This window comes from Trachypithecus francoisi, unplaced genomic scaffold, assembly GCF_009764315.1.
Source record: "Trachypithecus francoisi isolate TF-2019V2 unplaced genomic scaffold, Tfra_2.0 Lachesis_group3, whole genome shotgun sequence".
Taxonomy (NCBI): domain Eukaryota; kingdom Metazoa; phylum Chordata; class Mammalia; order Primates; family Cercopithecidae; genus Trachypithecus; species Trachypithecus francoisi.
Window position 1 is genome coordinate 85,879,986 of NW_022681468.1, and position 19,908 is coordinate 85,899,893.

The following is a 19,908-nucleotide window of genomic DNA, read 5'->3' on the forward strand; positions in this document are numbered from 1 at the left end:
TCCAGAAGCCAGTCCAGGATCCCACATTGCATTTAGTCATCGCGTTTTCTTAGTCTCCTCCAACTGTGACAGCTTTTCAGTCTTTTCAAAATCTTGACACTTTTAAAAAATAAATAAATATATTTATTTATTTACTCTCGAGACAGGGTCTGTCTGTTGCCCAAGCTGGAGTGTGGTGGTGCAATCACAGCTCACTGCAACCTAGGCCTCTAGGGCTCAGTGATCCTCCTGCCCCCGTCTCCCGAGTATCGCACCACTGCACTCCAGCCTGGGCAACAAGAATGATGAAGAATGTTGTAGAATGTTCTTCAATTTGGTTTTAGTCTGTTTTCACATTACTATAAGGAACTGCCCGAGACTGGGTAATTTATAAAGGAAAGAGGTTTGACTCACAGTTCACGATGGCTGAGGAGGCCTCAGGAAACATAGTTATAGAGGAAGGTGAAGGGGAAGCCCTTCTTCACAGGGTGGCAGGAAGAAGTGCCGAGCGAAGCAGGAAGATCCCCTTTTAAAACCATCAGATCTTGTGAGAACTATCACAAGAATAGCATGGGGGAAACCGCCCCCATGATTCAGTTACATCCACCTGGTCTCTCCCCTGAAATGTGGGGATTCTGGGGATTACAATTCAAGATGAGATTTGGGTGGGGACACAAAGCCTAACCATATCAGGATCTGATCTGGTCTTTAGTTATTCTTAGATGGGGCAGGGTATGTAAAAACTCATTCTACTTTTTTCCTTTCCTCCTCAAGATGTATTCAGGCTTAGTGACAGTCCTCCAAGGGCTTCCCAAATTTTTGGACATGTGATGAGTCCTAGTGTTGAGTAGTGGGAGACTGGGCTGCAGTGGATAAATTGGAAAAAGGCAAGGAAATACATATGGATGGGAAAGAAAAAAACAGCTTAGCCTTTGTTGCCTCTACCCTTCCTGCGATAACACTCACCAAATTCCAGTTTGCAGAAAAATTGAATTAAACAGGTTCAATTTTAATGCTTAAAAATTAATTAAGCATTAGCGCCCCCATTAGTGTCCCTTGATGCACAGATGCCATTAAGAAAAGGATACTGAATAACCCTCAGAGCAATGAGTACTTTCTGTCCTGAAAATGGAGATCTACTAATGTCAGAAGAAATATGTTCTTGGAGAAATAAAGCCCAAAGAAGCCAGTGGTAGACTTGTACAGCTTTTATTTACATAAAATATCTCAAAATTCACAAGTATAACACTGCTTATTTTCTTGCTTAAAGATCAGATCTCTGGTTTATTTAATATCAACATTCACCACAGCTGCAGGAAATTAAACTGAACCTTTAAAAGGTACCGCATACGGACCTGGTTGGGGTTATAGACAATATATTCATTGTAGTTGAGGGTATAACCATCTGGATTCAGAATTCCTGTGTCACTTGCTGGTCCTAATGGCACTGTACTCCCATTCCTGCCAAATGGAAAAAAAGTGTGTCAACATCAGTCTCTGGTTCAGAAGCTGGAATAGAGAACAGTCTTATCCAGCCAAAAGGAGTCTTCTAGCCCTCCTGGTTCTGGGTACTTACAGGGTGACGAAGTGGGCAGAACTGGGAGCCATCTTGCCCAGCCCCTTGGTGCTGTGTTTACCTTGAAGCAATCCTTCGGCCTTAGGATTGGCCTCTAGTAGTTCATTACACTGACCTAGAGCTACCTGCAAAGCAAAAAACCTTTGAATGCCCATATCCTACTAAGAATTAGATGGCTCCAAAGCCAAACAGAAAATCCCATCAGTACTTTTTTTCCCTACTCCAGCAGAGGAATCCAATGTACTAGAAATTGTACTTGGTCCTCTCTTAAGTTATCCCAGGTAAACCTCTTGGTCTGGGGTCAAACTTTTCTCATTGGAAAACAACTGGAATTAATAAACTAGAGATCACAGACATACTCCTGCCTCACCTCTGATAAGAGCAGCAGTCCTGTATTCTTTAGGTGAGAGGCAAAGCAGTAATTGGCACTCTTGGAAGACATGTCAGCAAAGTAGATTCCTTTCCCAAACTGAAATATGTAAATGAATACCAAGGTCAGCTTCTAACCCACTGTGTTAGAGAGAAGGTGCATACCACTGACCCTGTTTTTCCATTCCCTTAAACACAATATAGACCCTTCTCCATTTCCCCTCACAATTCTGTTCTAGAGAGGGTAGAAGCACCTGTGAATTTCTGCCTTCTGAGGGTAAGGCGAGGTATCTTTAGGAATTTAAAGAAAGAGGGACACAGTAAGAGATGACAAGGTTATCAGTGAGCTGGCTTAACTCTTGGGGAGGCGAACCACCTAATCCTAATCTAGGAAAAAAGCACTGGGAACATTACTGTATCCTTTTCCCCTGTGCTCCTCCCAGAATTCAGTTTCACTCACCATGTAACCTGTGATGGGAGCTTCAGGTGGGGCAATTCGAAGCCCATGGCTCAAGATTCCCACCCAGTTACTCAGCCTGGAACCATGCCATAGAAGCATCCTAAGGAAAAGCCAGTATTATTGTACTCTGTTGTTCTGCACAGATATGTCATAAGCATAAAAAAGCTGACACCTTCCTCTGACTCCCTCTTATAAGTTCTATAGCTGCACTTTTGGGCAAGGAGTGTCTTTCCAAACCCAAAGCTAGACTCAGACCTGTTATGAAGGTCCTCTCTGAAGGCTTCTTTCTCACCCTCCTTCTCTACTTCAAACAAATCCAGCAAGGTCATGGTATAGTCGCTGTGTGTGGGAGCATGGGTAGATTGTAGGTACTGGGAAATCACCTGTGAAAAATAAGACAAAAAGGCCGAAGTGGACTCTACAAGAGACTGAGCTGAACTGAAGAATTTGGGGATTCTGATATAACTTGGCAGACCTTTCTGCTCCCAGTCTTACAAGGCAGCTAGGAAAAGCCTGGCCTTCCCAAATCCCTAGTACATAAAAAGTCTGCCCTAATTGACAATTTGCTCTTGACCACAAGTAGTTAGAGATCAGTGGGATGGGGGAGGTGGTCTTAAGGGTGCAAGAGTATGAAAATAAATGATCATTTTTCTTACTTTGAACTCATAACTTTCATGGTCAAGAGGGCGCAAGGCACAATGTAGGTTTCTATAGTGTTGGTCCAATGGGTGTTCTGGGCTTTGTAGCTCTGTTTTCACCAGCTTAATAGCAATTTCAATGTCTCCCAAAGCCTGAGAAGATGAGATATAGAATTAATGTGGGAGGAAACTGGTATAAGGGATATAATACTTCTCAATTCATACATATCTCACCTCTAGTAATTGTATTTTTTCTGTCAGTTCCTTCTGTGTCCGGATTAGTGGAGGAGTACAGAGTCTAAGAACAGAGATATAACCCATAATAAGCTTTCTGACATGTGGCTAAAAGGCACTTGACTAAAAATAGAAAATGACAGATAGGTCCTTTAGAAAACAGGTATGAGAAACAGGTTTTCCATTTGAGAGAGAAAGAGATCTGTAAAAAAAAAATCCAAATATATAAAATAATATTAAATATATACTCGGTATAAGATGAACTACGTGGATTTTGACTTTTGAGACTAGAGTTAGAATTCTTTTTTATCAAATCATTTTAAAATTATATCAGTATCAACAAGGAACAGTTTGGATATAGTTCTATCTCAGTAGACCTGTTGACCACTCAGGGTTATTTCTAGGTCACAGGGCTCTATAAAGCAATAATAGAAATAGGATGAAAACCAGAAAACAGAATCAACAAATGTAAAATGTTATTTTGTCTATCTAATATCACTTGAGTTCACAGAAATGGTGTTTGTGTGGTTTCAGTCACCTCAAATAGGAAAAGGGGGTGATGTGCCTGAAGGTGTTTTACTTGGTGGTTGGATAGCTAGACCCATTCTCTCTTGGGTTGGTAACTTCCACTCTGTCAGAGAATATGGCTGTGGTCAAGCCAGGAGATTGCATCCCCTATTTGTAAGCTGATTAAATAGGCTACCTATGTATCATTTTGTTTCTGTATGTATTCAAGATGATCATTTTCTTAGGAATAAAAGATTCAGAAGATTATAGCTGCTGCTGATAGATACAGGGGATATGTATAGGTAGAAGAACAAAGTGAAGTAACAGCACAGGCCTTACCCAAAGTCATGCGGAATCCTGGTGTAGAATTCATTGCATGCTTCCATGAGAGCTCGTCCATACTGGCCAGCCCGAATACAATCCTCAATCTTCTTAAGAGACTGGTAACCCGCCTTGATTTGTGCCACTGTCAGCTTCCCTGCAGGCCCAGCCAGAGATCAGACTCCAAACGAGGATCCCAGCTAGTGAACTGTACTTACGTCCTTGCCTAAAAAAGACTTTCACCTTTCAACTTTTTTTTTTTCTTTTTTTGGGATGGGGTCTCACTCCTGTTGCCCAGGCTGAGTGCTGTGACATGAACACAGCTTAATGCAGCTCAACTTCCCGGGCTTGGGTGATCCTCCCACCTCAGCTTCCCAAGTAGCTGGATCACAGGCACACACCACCATGCCTGGCTAATTTTTCTATTTTTAGTAGAGATGGGGTCTCGCCATGTTGCCCAGGCTGGTTTCAAACTCCTGGGCTCAAGCAATTCACCTGCCTTGGCCTCCCTATAAGTGTTGGGATTATAGGCATGACCCACCACACCCAGCCTCAACTTTCAAAATAGTTCCTCCTCCCTCCATACAACCTGTCACCCCAAATCCCATTTTCTTCATTCAGTACTATCAGCAAGCTTTAAATCATAATGATAATAAAATATCCATTAAAGAAACTAGGAATTACGAGGAGAGAATGCAGAAGAAAATGTGAAGTCCTACCAAGTGGGGCTTTCTTGGTATTATACTTCATTTCCATCATCATTTCTTCCATGGCCTGAACATTACAGATTAACTTTATTAACTCCTGTACCCGAAGATCTAGCTGTGACTCTGGCTTCAAGGCAGATTTAAGAGATTCCTCTTTCTTTGTTTCCTCTTCATCCTATAGCAAAAGACAAACAAACAAAAGAAAATCTAAGAAATCATCTCTAGACTCCTTATAACACTCAATATTATACAATGTAAATGCTTTGTGAAGTTTTTATTGCATTGTCTAGGGAATAATGACAAGCAAGGAAAAAAAGGCTGTACAGGTTCAGTACAGAAGCAATTTCTTTTTTCAAATATTTTTGATCCTTAGTTCATTGAATCCATGGATATAGAGGGTTAACCATACTAGTTCTGCCTCCCACATTTTACAGCTCAGAATAAGTCTAGGAAAAAAAGGCTTTCCTCATTATGTCAGTGAATAAAGATAGCTATTATGGCTCAGATCTTCCCATCTTAAAAAAGACTAAAACTTCTCTACTTTTTTGGATATGTGACTGTTTCAGGACACTTTCAGCATCCTGGTATACCTCAGTTTATCTAAATTTATTTATTTATTTATTTATTTTTTTTTTGAGACGGAGTCTTGCTCTGTTGCCCAGGCTGGAGTGCAGTGGCCGGATCTCAGCTCACTGCAAGCTCCGCCTCCCGGGTTGACGCCATTCTCCTGCCTCAGCCTCCCGAGTAGCTGGGACTACAGGCGCCCGCCACCCTCGCCCGGCTAGTTTTTTGTATTTTTTTTTTTTTTTTTTTTTTTTGAGACGGAGTCTTGCTCTGTAGCCCAGGCTGGAGTGCAGTGGCCAGATCTCAACTCACTGCAAGCTCCGCCTCCCGGGTTTACGCCATTCTCCTGCCTCAGCCTCCCGAGTAGCTGGGACTACAGGCGCCCGCCACCACGCCCGGCTAGTTTTTTGTATTTTTTAGTAGAGACGGGGTTTCACTGTGTTAGCCAGGATGGTCTCGATCTCCTGACCTCGTGATCCGCCCGTCTCGGCCTCCCAAAGTGCTGGGATTACAGGCTTGAGCCACCGCGCCCGGCCTTTTTGTATTTTTTAGTAGAGACGGGGTTTCACCGTGTTAGCCAGGATGGTCTCGATCTCCTGACCTTGTGATCCACCCGTCTCGGCCTCCCAAAGTGCTAGGATTACAGGCTTGAGCCACCGCGCCTGGCCCTAAATTTATTTTTTTATGGTGGTATATATCCAGAAGTGAAGAGAAATTTAAATGTAATTGTTTAATCAGTTTGATTTTTTATTACTCCTCTCTTGGTCCATAACAATAAACTTCTGGAAATAGGGCCTAAGATTTTATAAGAACCTTAGTAGGCCCGGCGTGGTGGCTCATGCCTGTAATCCCAGCACTTTGGGAAGCTGAGGCGGGTGGATCACCCAAGGTCACGAGTTCAAGATCAGACTGGCCAACATGGTGAAATCCCATCTCTACTAAAAATACAAAAAACATTAGCCAGGCATGGTGGCAGGCACCTGTAATCCCAGCTACTTGAGAGGCAGAGGCAGGAGAATCGCTTGAACCCGGGAGCTGGAGGTTGCAGTGTGCCGAGACTGAGCCTGGGCAACAAGAATGAAACTCCATCTCAAAAAAAAAAAGAACCTTAGTAAATAACAGCCGAGAGTAGAAAGGCGCATTCTATCCTCATTCTTACTGTCCCTTCGGGATTACAAAGATCAGTGAGAACACCCCTGAGGTGAGAAGTAGAAAGGACTCAAGATATCCTGGCCTGTCCCAGTCTAGGAATGATCTAAGCTATTCTGCTGTATCCTGAGCAAGAAGAAACAGGAGTAGGTGTGGTGCCTCATGTCTGTAATCTCAGGACTTCGGGAGGCCAAGACAGGAGGACTGCTTGAGCACAGGAATTTGAGACCAGCCTAGGCAACATAGTGAAACCTTATCTTTACCCAAAAAAAAAAAAAAAAAAAATCAGCTAGGCAGAGTGGCACGTGCCTGTAGTCCCTGATACTGAGGAGGCTGAGGTAGGAGGATCACTTGAGCCTAGGGATCTTGAGGCTGCAGTGAGCCATGATTGTGCCACTGCACTCCAGCCTGGGCAACAGAGCACAATTTTGCCTCTAAAAAATAAAATAAAATAAAAAAAGAAGATGAGTTTCCTCCGAAAAGTATAGTGAGAGTTACCTGAGTATTGGTGGCATAGTCCATCTGTAGCATATCATATTTTCCAGGCACCTTCTCAAACTTTTCTCGATCTTCCCAATTGTTTTTCGTTTTGTCAAGGAATCTGTAGAGTCCAAGGTGTAAGAAAACCTTACAAATAAAGGTCTACTATGAAGAAGGACTTACAACTGTTTCCTTAGAAAATCTCCAAAGAATTTATTTTCCACCACTGAGCTCCTTTACACGTCAACTTTCCATAAATCAGAATTAGTCTAATTCTAAATGAGGACACTAAATGGATAAAAAAGCTCTGGAGACAAATGGAATTTAAAAAATGGGGAAAAACAATGCTTTTCCTTCCCAAACACCACAAAAGCCATTGAGATTTTAAACAAAAGATATCCATCTAATCCCTTTCCCTGAAAGAAACATGTTCCTAAGTTCTCCAGAAAGTTATTCATCTATATCAGAGTTAAAGTTTTAAAAACTCTAACTGAATTCTTTCTTTCTTTCTTTCTCTCTCTCTCTCTTTCTCTCTTTCTTTCTGGGAGAGTCAGGGGTCTCACTTTGTTGCCCAGGCTGGTCTCAAACTCCTAGCTTTAAGCAATGCTCCTGCCTCAGCCTCCCAAAGTGCTGGGATTTTAGGCATGAGCCACCATGCTCGGTCCCTAGCTGAATATTCTCTACCCCATGATAGTCTCCACTTATCCCAACTTTCCCAAATTTGTCAGCCATGTGTTAAATATATTATTCTGTTTTTAGTGACTTTCAAGGTTCTCTTTTGATTTAATCACTAAGGATGCAGTTTGGTGTTTCAACCACAGAATGTCAGGGTGAAAAGACATTAACATTTAGGCCAAATCACACCTATAAAATGAAAAGTTTTTCATAAGCCACACACTTATAAAATTCTTAGAGAAGGCAGGGCACAGTGGCTCACACCTATATTCCCAGTACTTTGGGAGGCTAAGGCAGGTGGATCACCTGAGGTCAGGGGTTCGAGACCAGCCTCGCCTACATTGCAAAACCCCATCTCTATTAAAAAATACAAAAATTAGCTGGGTGTGGTGGTGGGCACCTGTAATCCCAGCTACTCGGGAGGCTGAGGCAGGAGAATTGCTTAAACCCAGGAGGCGGAGGTTGCAGTGAGCTGAAGTCGTGCCATTGCACTCCAGCCTGGGCCAACAAGAGCGAAACTCTGTCTAAATCAAAATTCTTAGAGTAGATACATCTAAGAAGAGGGTATTTTTTTTGTAGTCACTTTTTAGCACTCACTTCTTCTCAAAGATTTCCTTGGCCTTGTTGAGATTGCCTGAACAAGCCACCAGGCTGTGCTGTCCCATTTTCCCAACTGCAAAGTAAATGCCACACGTAAGATAGTTTCCTAATAGTAACAGGCCAGCTCTCCAAGGTCTCTCTGTTTAACATCTGACAAACAGGCAGGAAAGGGAGAAGGGAAAGGTGAAAGGATTTAGGGAACTAATCATGTTGATACAAGTTACCTGCTAACGGCGATAGTCTATGAGCACTACTAGCAGTTCAACTATAGAAGAGTTTTCAGCCTCAATGGGCTGCTCTTAGTTTTTCCAGTGGGAACTCTACGGAGGATGCCTGCCATTCCCCAATTTCAAGATGCTCAACTTGATTCCTAAGTCTCTCCCAGACTTCAGAGCCTCTACTGACCCAATTTAAACCCAGAGAATCCTTTGGCCACCCACTAAGCTACTTCTGACTGTCTGAATGCCAACTCATAAAATCTCAATAAAAATCATTACCTCGGCCCCATCTCATCCAAACACTAAAGTTCCTCTGGGCATCATCTTCTAATAGCTGAATCAGATAGTACTTGTTGTTGTTGAATTGGAGATTGGTCTATGTTGAGTGAAAACAAAAACAAAAACAAAACAAAAACAAAAAGCAGAGAGTTTTGCAAATGGAAAGCACATAAACCAATGACTCATCCCTCATCACAGGTGCCAGCTGATTAAAGATATAAAGAAGAAATAGGGCTTATACATTAAACTTGGGATTCTTAGGAATTAAAATGGGAGCCTAGAAGCTTCCTAAACCCTCTATCTAACCTCAAATATCCTACATTGAATGGCTCCTCCTGTTTTTTCCTGCCTCAGCTCCCTATTTAGGTGTTTTCTAAGCTATCTGTGTTTTCCAGCTCCCAATCCACTCCCAATAATTATTTCCCAAATGAAAACAATTTTGATGCTCCAAAGGTCTAAAACTGTTATGCTCAACTGTTAAATGACTTACTCCTTGACAGTTCTACTCACAACTTTTGTTTGTCAGTTGCAGAAATTTGACAATGAGCTGAGAGTAGTGCAATACTGGGAGGGGACAAGGGATGTGCAAAACCACTGCCTCATCTGTCCCATACCTAACCTGACCTGACTTGGAGATACTGAGAGAGAATATGGCCAGTATCTAAAGAGAGGTATCTGTAAGTAAATCACTCAGAGTGAAGAGAGAGAGAAGTCCATGATAAGGCACAGCAGCTGGTGTTGTATGGCTGAGCGCTGGATATGGAGGCATTCTTCTTTGTTAAGCATGCTGCCTCTTCCTACTTCTATCTGCTGCTTGCTCACATTCTAAAGCCACTGTATGACCTTAGCCCAGTGGTGAAAAAAAAAGGTCAAGATGTTAGAACAAAAAGGAGACTAAGATAATTTTTTTTTTTTTGGAGATGGAGTCTTGCGCTGTCGCCCAGGCTGGAGTGCAGTGGTGCAATCTCTGCTCATTGCTACCTCCGTGTCCCAGGTTCAAGCAATTTCTTGTGGCTCAGTCTCCCTAATAGCTGGGATTACAGGCGCACGCCACCGCGCCAGACTAATTTTGTATTTTTAGAGACGGAGTTTCAACATGTTGGCTAGGCTGGTCTTGAACTCCTGACTCAAGTGATCTGCCCACCTCGGCCTCCCAAAGTGCTGGGATTACAGGCATGAGCCACCACGCCTGGCTTGATATTTTCTTTTCCTTTAAAAAATGTATATGGTTTTTGTTTTTGTTTTTTTGAGACAGGGTTTCCCTCTGTCACCCAGGCTGAAGTGCAATGGCTCAATCACAGCTCACTGCAGCATCAACCTCCCAGGCTCAAGCAATCCTCCTACCTCAGCCTCCAAAGTAGCTGGCCCATGCCCAGGTGTTTTTGTATTTTTTTGTAGAGACAAGATTTCACCATGCTGCCCAGGCTGATCTCGAACTCCTGACCTGAAGTGATTCTCCAGCCTTGGCCTCCGAAAGTGCTACGATGATAGGCATGAGCCACCACACCTGGCCACCTTAAGGTATTTTCCTTTTCTGAGACAGAGTTTTGCTCTTGTTGCCCAGGCTGGAGTGCAATGGTGCAATCTTGGCTCACTGCAACCTCTGCCTCCCGGGTTCAAGCGATTCTTGTGCCTCGGGCTCCCAAGTAGCTGGGATTACAGGCATGTGCCACCACGCCTAATTCTGTATTTTTAGTAGAAATGGGATTTCTCCATGTTGGTCAGGCTGGTCTCGAACTCCCGACGTCAGGTGATCCGCCCACCTCAGCCTCCCAAAGTATGGGAATTACAGGCGTGAGCCACTGTGCCCAGCTAACCTTAAGGTATTTTCTATCTGCTTGTGGTATTTTAAGTAGAAGAAATAGTAACAAAGAAATACTAATTAGTTGTTAAAATTACATATGTTGGATCAATAAATTCAAACATGAGGTCATATCCAGGAAATATATTAATGAGGCAAATGTATTATCTACTCAAAACCACAAAGATAAACAAGAGAAAAAGTTTGATTAAAAAGAAAGCTGGGCTTGGGGGCAGATGCATGTAGTCCCAGCTACTTGGGAGGCTGAGGTTGGAGGATCACACGAGGCCACAAGTTCAAGGCCAGGCCAGCCTGAGCACCATGGCAAGACACTGTCTCTAAAAAAAAAAAAAAAAAAAAATTTTTGAATGAAAAATTAATAAATTTAACTATAGAAAAAATTTAAAGCTTCGATATGGGCAAAACGTGTACTACAAAGAAAACCAAAAGGTAAATGACAAATCTGGAAAACATATAAGCGATTTATGTTACAGACAAAAGGCTATTCTCCATATTATATAAAGTTCCTTGAAACCAGTAAGAAAAGGACCAACACCTTTTTAGAAAATGTGTAAAACAGCTTGTCCCAGTGGCTCATCCCTGTAATTCCAGTGCCTCATGAGGACAAGGCAGGAGGATCATTTGAGGCCAAGAATTCAAGACCACCTATTCAACATAGTGAGATTCTCATCACCATAAAAAATTTAAAAATTAGTCAGGCTTCGTGGCATATGCCTGAAGTCCTAGCTACTCAGGAAGCTTAGGTGGGAAGATTGCTGGAGCCCAGAAGTTCAAGGTAGGAGTGGGCTTTGACTGCACCAACTGCACTCCAGCCTGGGTGACAGAACAAGATCCTGTCTTTTAAAAAAAAAAGTGCAAAAGGATATGAACAGAGAGTTAACAGTTATAAAAGTTTTTTATAAGCTATACACTTATAAAATTCTCAGAGAAGGCAGGGCACGGTGGCTCACACCTGTAATTCCAGCACTTTGGGAGGCCAAGGCAGGTGGATCACCTGAGGTCAGGGGTTCGAGACCAGCCTGGCCAACATGGTGAAACCCCATCTCTATTAAAAATGCAAAAATTAGCTGGGCATGGTGGTGGGCACCTGTAATCCCAGCTACTTGGGAGGCTGAGGCAGGAGAATCACTTAAACCCAGGAGACGGAGATTGCAGTGAGCTGAGACTGCGCCACTGCACTCCAGCCTGGGTGACACAGCAAGACTCTGTCTCAAAAATATATATATATAAAAATATACATATATTATATATAAATATATGTGTAAAATATATATTGTATATTACATATATAAAATATATATTATACAAATTATATATATGATATAGACATATTCATGTCACATATATGATATATGATAGACAATATATATTTATATCACATATATGATATATATGTATATATGATACACAATATATTCATATCATATACGATATATATCATGTACCTATAGCATATATTATACATATCACATGATATATATCTACATCATATATATCTACATCACATATATGATATAGATCATATGATATATATTCATATCATGTGATATTTATAAATATGATATATTATATGTGTGTATATGATATATATGTATATATTATATATTTATATATTATATATACATATATATTTATATATGTATATAAAGGACTTTAGGCAAGGCATGCTGGTTCACACCTGTAATCCCAGCACTTTGGGAGGCTGACGCGGGTAGATCACTTGAGGTCACGAGTTCGAGACCAGCCTGGTCAACATGGCAAAACTTTGTCTCCACTAAAATACAAAATATTAGCTGGGTGTGGTGGTGCATGCCTGTAACCCCAGCTACTCAGGAGCCTGAGGCAGGAGAATTGCTTGAACCCGGAAGGCAGAGGTTATAGTGTAAGCTGAGATTATGCCACTGTACTCCAGCCTGGGAGATGAAGTGAGACTCCATCTCAAAAAGAAAAGACAAAATTAAAAAAAAAAAAAAAAGAACTTTAAAGATCTGAGCACTGGGATTCTATCATCAATAATTATCAAGAAGACGGTCTCATAAATATAATGGTTCCACCTCTTCTACCTCTTACCTGATTTAGCATGACATCATAGACATCACTTCCTTCACAATACACATGAGCCTAGAAAGAGAGAGAGAGAAAAAAATCAACATTAGTATAGGTTCAGCCCTTAGATCCTAAATGAGGCTCTAAATTTTCTTATGGCTCAAGTTGTCATTCTACAGCAACATCAACATTCATCTTCCAGCAAAGAATTGCAAACCTATGTTCTACCAGTAACCTGGGTGTAACCTTACTATAAATGAAAACATGCTTCCTTTTTTTTAACGATACAAAAGATTCTGACTGAGTTAGACTGGGCATGGTGGCTCACGCCTGCAATCCCAGCATTTTGGGAGGCTGAGGTGGGCAGATCACTTGAGGTCAGGAGTTCGAGATGAGCTTGGCCAACACGGTCAAGCCCCATCTCAACTAAAAACATAAAAATTAGCCCAGGCTGGGCGTGGTGGTGGGTACCTGTAATCACAGCTACTTGGGAGGCTAAGGCAAGAGAATTACTTGAACCCAGGAAGTGGAGGTTGCAGTGAGCTGAGACCACACTACTGTACTCCAGCCTGGGTGACCGAGTGAGACTCCATCTCAAAAAAAAAAAAAAGATTCTGAGTTAAAGAAAACTTACTCCAGAGGTAGCCTTTTTTCCCCATTCATCAGTCAACTCATACTGTTCCAGGGTACAGTTTCTCATTAGAACAAGAAAACACTTTTCCTTTAACAATGATACCATTTTCTGGTTTAAAAAGAGAATGAGGTGTAGAAAGCTGATGGCAATCACAGAAGGTACGCATGTCATATATTTTGTATATTTGTCTCCTTCCAAATCTCACACTGAATTATAATCCTCAGTACTGGAGGTGGGGCCTGGTGGGAAGTGATTCAATCATGAATGGTTTAGCACCACTCTCTTGCTGCTGTCCTCTTGATAGTGAATTCACACATTTGGTAGTTTAAAAGCATGTGACACCTCCCCCACTCTCTCTCTCTCTCTCTCTCTGTGACACCTCCTCCAATCTCTCTCTCTCCTGCCCTTGCTTTTGCCATGTGAAGTGCCTATTCCTGCTTCACCTTCTGTCATGAGTAAAAGCTTCCTAAGGCCTCTTGAGGAGCAGATACTGCTATGCTTCCTGTACAGCCTCCAGGCACCTCTTTTCTTATAAAAGTACCTAGTCTCAGGTATTTCTTTATAGCAATGCAAGAATGGTCTAACACACCATGTTAAAAAACGCCCTGATTATTAACCCCAAGCCTTACCACTCCTATCTCTTGCCATTAGATAAAACTAATCACTCATCATATTTTGGAGAGGATTCCTAAAACAAATACGAACAGCATCCCAGACAGGAGTCCTTATAACAAAGGATGCTCTCTGAGACATCCATGGACTAAAGATCGGTCCAGAGTGTCTTACCTTCCCCACCTTGGCTGTACATTCTGGGTCCACAGGAACTTTGCCCTTTAACAGCAAGGCCTTCACAGATTCTGAGGAAAGACAGATAGGTACTACTTTATGGGAATCAAAAACAGCTGTTGTGGTTAAACAGCAACTTGTCAGAATTAACATTGTCCTCCCAACCAATCCTGGTCTTTCCTTAGGCCTCAATCCATCTCAAATACATGAAAATGAAGATTCAAGGCAGTAGATTAGTGCTGTGGTATGCCCAAAGGATAGAGAAATTAATTCTATCCTGAAGGAAGAAATAAGAGTTGAAGTAACAAGATATCATCCCCAGATCCACTCCTACCAGAGACCCTCTTGCTGGCCCATGACCTCCCCGGCATACCATCTTGCTTGTCTTCTGTCCTGTCCTCATTAGCGTTTCCTCCAGTCACAGGCATCTTTTTCGACCCCTGTCTCTGGCATCTGCGAGTTTTCTTGGCAGGGGAAGAGTCGTCTGGAGCCGTGTTGCCATTATTAACTCTTTTGCTTTCATTTAATGCTACAAAATTTGGAAATGAGCAAAGAATGAGTACACCTGAAAATGTGTAGATTTTAAGGATTGAAAAAAATCTTTTAAAGAAATTGTTTAAGATCATTCTTTCTCTTTTCTTTCTTTCTTTTTTTTTTCAAGGTGGAGTCTCACTCTGTCGCCTAGGCTGGAGTACAGTGGTATGATTTCGGCTCACTGCAACCTTTGCCTCCTGGGTTCAAGTGATTCTCATGCCTCAGCCTTCCAAGTAGTTTGGATTACAGGCGTTCGCTGGCATGCCTGGCTAATTTTTGTATTTTTAGTAGAGACAGGGTTTCACCATGTTGGCCAGGCTGGTCTTGAACTCATGACCTCAAGTGATCTGCCCTCCTCCGCCTCCCAAAGTGGGGCATTACAGGCCTGAGTCACCGCACCCCGCCGGTTTAAGATAATTTTCTAGGTTTACAAAGAGGCAATAAAAACTGTCACCACACTACTCTTGTGTAACAGTCTGTGTAATTCTTCCTAAATTGCTATTCTAGCCAAATGAAATAAAACAAAATAAAAGGGAGCCCAGGAGTCTTGTAAGCTCATAGACTGAGGCCTGCTTATCTGTTTTGTTTACTTGTGTCCCAATGTCCCCCAAATACCCAACGCATACATGAGGCGGTATGGGATAAAGGTTAGTAAAGTGCTCAAGGGTCTGTGCCTAATTTAGAGCCTAGCTCTGCTGCTTTTATCTGTGGAAACTTGGAGGAATGTTTGATCTCTTCCTGCTTCACTTGCTCCAATATTAGAATATTGTACAATACTGTACTTCTAGAGAAGTACAATAAGTACCTAATTTATAGGGTGGACCTATGCACTTAAGAACATTATACACATAATACCGTATCTTAATAGGTCTAGACTCGCATTTTACTCTCTGGAACTGGGATCCATCTTAGAATGGATGGCATAAGCAGTGAATCATAGTTCACCATTTTCAGTGCTTATCCTTTCTTCTGTATAAAATAATGGTGTGCCTCACAATTACTTTTTGTAAATTGTATGACATTAGGTATTAACAGCAGTACTGGCACATTAGTTGTTACAGCTCTGCAAGGCTTTATGCACAATTATGTCATCCCCAAAGCTCTGAAAACCGAAATTTACAAAATTTAGCACCCAAACTGGTTTGGTAGCCAAGTGCAGGTTATGGGGAGGTGGAAGGGGAAGGGGGTCACAGTAGGTGGCATCGTTCCTTTTCTGACTCCTCGCTCCCGCATTCCCTCCCGCGATATTGAGCTCCAAACCTCTCGCCCTGCAGCCGCGGGTGCTCCGTCGTCGCCGCGCCGCCATGGAATTCGAACGCTGACGTCATCAACCCGCTCCAAGGAATCGCGGGCCCAGTGTCACTACGCGGGAACACCCAGCGCGCGTGCGCCCTGGCAGGAAGATGACTGTAAGGGACAGGGGTGTGACGCCCTGCAATATTTGCATGTCGCTATGTCTTCTGGGAAGTCACCATAAACGAGAAATGTCTAAGAGTATGGGAATCTTATAAGTTCTGTGTAGGACCCCCTCTCCCCATAGGGCGGAGGGAAGCTCATCAGTGGGGCCACGAGCTGAGTGCGTCCTGTCACTCCACACCCATGTCCCTTGGGAAGGTCTGAGACTAGGGCCAGAGGCGGCCCTAACAGGGCTCTCCCTGATCTTCGGGGAGGTGAGTTCCCAGAGAATGGGGCTCCGCGCGAGGTCAGACTGGGCAGGAGATGCCGTGGACCCCGCCCTTCGGGGAGGGGCCCGGCGGATGCCTCCTTTGCCGGAGCTTGGAACAGACTCACGGCCAGCGAAGTGAGTTCAATGGCTGAGGTGAGGTACCCCGGAGGGGACTTCATAACCCAATTCAGACTACTCTCCCCCGCCCATTTTTGAAAACAAACAAACAAACAAACAAACAACCGGGCCGGGCGCGGTGGCTCACGCCTGTAATCTTTGGGAGGCCGAGGCGGGCAGATCACAAGGTCAGGAGATCGAGACCATCCTGGCTAACGCGGTGAAACCCCGTCTCTACTAAGAAATACAAAAAACTAGCCGGGCGAGGTGGCGGGCGCCTGTAGTCCCAGCTACTCGGGAGGCTGAGGCAGGAGAATGGCGTGAACCCGGGAGGCGGAGCTTGCAGTGAGCCGAGACAGCACCACTGCACTCAAGCCTGGGTGACAGTGCGAGACTCTGTCTTAAAACAACAACAACAACAAAAACTGAGTGGAATGTGAAAAAGTTCCGTGAAACTGCAAAAACCCTTTGGGAACAGAGGGAACCATGGGGCAGGAAGTCCACGAAAATGCTAATTGATCTTCTGGTTCTTGGTGAGATTGGGTGAGGGGCGCCCAAATGTTTGGCTGCATGAGAATCACCAAGTATGGGGACTGCATACTTAAGCAAATTCCCCACCCTAGACCTTCTGATTCAATAAGCATGTATTAACAAAATCACTGGGTAATCCTGCTTTTGGCATCAATATCATTTAGAAACATATTGTTAGGATAAAAGAGTACCTGTTATAGACCACCCTGAGCAAAATAGCGAAACCTCGTCTCTATTAAAAAAAAATAATAATAAATAAATAAATAAAAAGAGTAAAAAATTAGCCAGGCGTGGTCGCAGGCGCCTGTAGTCCCAGCTACTTGGGAGGCTGAGGCACAAGAGTCGCTTGAACCCGGGAGGCGGAGGTTGCAGTGAGAAGAGATCGCGCCACTGAACTCCAGCCTGGGTGACAGTGAGACTCCGTCTGGAAAAAAAAAAAAAAAAAAAAGAGAGAGAGAAAAAAAATTGATACATTTCATTTTTTTCATCAAAAGATGTAAAGTTTAGAAAGAAAAAAATCCCAAATATCATTATTTGCGTGTAATTTGATTATGAATATTTTAAAAGTTAGAAGAAACTACAGGATAAAAATTTTACCTTAATACAAAGCCTAGCAAGACTGATAGAAATAGCATATGAGGCTGGGCGCGGTGGCTCAAGCCTGTAATCCCAGCACTTTGGGAGGCCAAGACGGGCGGATCACCAGGTCAGGAGATCGAGACCATCCTGGCTAACACGGTGAAACCCCGTCTCTACTAAAAAAATACAAAAATCTAGCCGGGCGAGGTGGCGGGCGCCTGTAGTCCCAGCTACTGCGGAGGCTGAGGCAGGAGAATGGCGTAAACCCGGGAGGCGGAGCTTGCAGTGAGCTGAGATCCGGCCACTGCACTCCAGCCCGGGCTACAGAGCGAGACTCCGTCTCAAAAAAAAAAAAAAAAAAGAAATAGCATACGAAATAAATTGCATGTTTATAAAAGAGCTTCAAACAACTATAAATAAAATTTTTGGATAAGGTAGCATTTATAATAACACCAAAGCATATCAAGTAGTTGGAAATAAATCTAACAAATGTAGGTGCTCGATAAATGTTTGTTGGATAGGATTGCTTAAACTGTTTCAGTGGTACAAAGCCTGTTACATCTGATTTAATTATGGCACAAATAAATTAGACTAGGTCTTTTTTTTTTTTTTATTATACTTTAAGTTCTAGGGTACATGTGCATGACGTTTATATCATGTATAACTCCCCAATGCAATCCCTCCCTCCTCCCCCCTCCCCATGATAGGCCCCAGTGTGTGATGTTCCCCTTCCCGAGTCCAAGTGATCTCATTGTTCAGTTCCCACCTATGAGTGAGAACATGCGGTGTTTGGTTTTCTCTTCTTGTGATAGTTTGCTAAGAATGATGGTTTCCAGCTGCATCCATGTCCCTAGACTAGGTCTTAAAGGAAATATTTTGAAGATAGGAAAAATATAATGTAAGCCTTTATGAAATGAAAATTTATTTAAAAAGCTAATACTTAGTAGAACTTTCTTATGTACTGGAGGCTGAGCTAAATGCTTTACATGCATAACCTCATTTAATCTTCCTAAGAATAATAGCTGTAATTTATTTAGTTCTTACTATGCTATGAGCTTTACATACATTATTTAATTCTCACAACAACCTCATGAGGCATAAGTTATTTATCTCCATTTTATAGTTGAGGAAACTGAGCTTTAGAAAAATTTAATTTATTCAAGATCACACAATGTATTGCTAGGGCTACTATAATTACATACTACAGACAGGATAGCTGTCTGTAAACAATAAATTTATTTTGTCATAATTCTGGCGGCCAGAGGCCTAAGATAAAGGTCTTGACATGGTTGATTTCTTCTAAGGCCTGCCTCCCTCTCTTCTTGGCTTGCAGATGGATGCTGTCTTTCCTCTGTGTGCGTCAATGTCCTAATCTCCTTTATTTTTAATTTTTAAAATTAAAAGTTAATTTTTTTTTTTTTTAGGCTCTCCCCATAACGCACCACTGCACTCCAGCCTGGGTGACAAGAGTGAGACTCCATCTCAAAAACAAAAACAAAAAAAACCTGGAAGAAACCAACGAATTTATTTTCATAATTAAAACCAAAACCTCTATAGATAAGTGGATGAAAGATATTAACAAACAGTTTGCATTTGATAAATAAATACATGGAAAAGATATTCAGGCTCACATAGTATGAAAAATGCAAATTAATTTTCGACAGGACAATTGGCCTACTCTCTTCATATTATAATAAGAAAAAAATTGTTAGGACTATTCTAGAGTAAAGGAGACATTTGAAGCATTGATTGAAGCATAACAAACAATGTTTGGCTGTTGGTTTGAACAAACCAGCAATAAATGGAGATATGTGGATATGGACTGAAAATTGGGTTATTTTAGGGAATTATTTATTAGATATTATAATGGTATTCTAGTTATGTTTAAAATAATTACTAGAATAATGATATTCTAGTTATGTTTAAAATAATGATATTCTATTTACGATTTTAAAATGTCCTTTAGGGCAGGTGTGGTGGCTCATGCCTATAATCTCAGCACTCAGATCCTCAGGCAGGAGGATTGCTTGAGCCCAGGAGTTCAAGACCAGCCTGGGCAACATGGCGAAACCTGACTCTACAAGTGCAAAAATTAGCTGGATGATTTATCACTTGAGCCTGAGGTCAAGGCTGCCGTGAACTGTGATCATGCCACTGTATTCCAGCCTGAGTGATAGAGTAAGACACTTTCTCAGAAAGAAAAAAAAAAAAGTTCTTTTAAAAAAGCATGCTACAGTATTTTCTGATAAGACATCAGGTTATCTAGAATTACTTTATTTTTACAGATGGAGTCTCACTCTGTTGCCCAGGCTGGAGTGCAGTGATGTGATCTCAGCTCACCGCAACCTCTGCCTCCAGGTTTCAAGCAATTCCCCGCTTCAGCCTCCTGAGGCGCTGGGCCTACAGGCACCCGCCACCATGCCCAGCTAATTTTTGT

General features: G+C 42.3%; 1 protein-coding gene across 1 annotated transcript; it reads right to left on the bottom strand.

The window, feature by feature from the left end:
* Nucleotides 1-1,172: 1,172 nt before the first annotated feature.
* PARP2 (poly(ADP-ribose) polymerase 2) lies at nt 1,173-15,986 on the bottom strand. Its single transcript, XM_033188777.1, has 16 exons — nt 15,839-15,986; nt 14,418-14,573; nt 14,045-14,115; nt 12,649-12,699; nt 8,757-8,853; nt 8,257-8,332; nt 7,003-7,105; nt 4,804-4,966; nt 4,103-4,241; nt 3,257-3,320; nt 3,041-3,175; nt 2,640-2,767; nt 2,385-2,484; nt 1,926-2,024; nt 1,556-1,680; nt 1,173-1,440 (listed from the first exon to the last, which is right to left on the bottom strand). The coding sequence occupies exons 1-16, from the start codon at nt 15,882-15,884 to the stop codon at nt 1,281-1,283; spliced, it is 1,713 nt and encodes a 570-aa protein (XP_033044668.1). The 5' UTR covers nt 15,885-15,986; the 3' UTR covers nt 1,173-1,280.
* Nucleotides 15,987-19,908: the final 3,922 nt, after the last annotated feature.

Excerpts from the sequence above, each read along its gene's own strand:
- PARP2 (XM_033188777.1), bottom strand. The coding sequence starts at position 15,884 with ATGGCGGCGCGGCGACGACGGAGCACCCGCGGCTGCAGGGCGAGAG. Across the intron at positions 8,854-12,648 it reads ATGATGTCATGCTAAATCAG|ACCAATCTCCAATTCAACAA; the intron begins GTAAGAGGTAGA and ends CACTCAACATAG. Across the intron at positions 2,768-3,040 it reads ATGAAAGTTATGAGTTCAAA|GTGATTTCCCAGTACCTACA; the intron begins GTAAGAAAAATG and ends TATTTTTCACAG.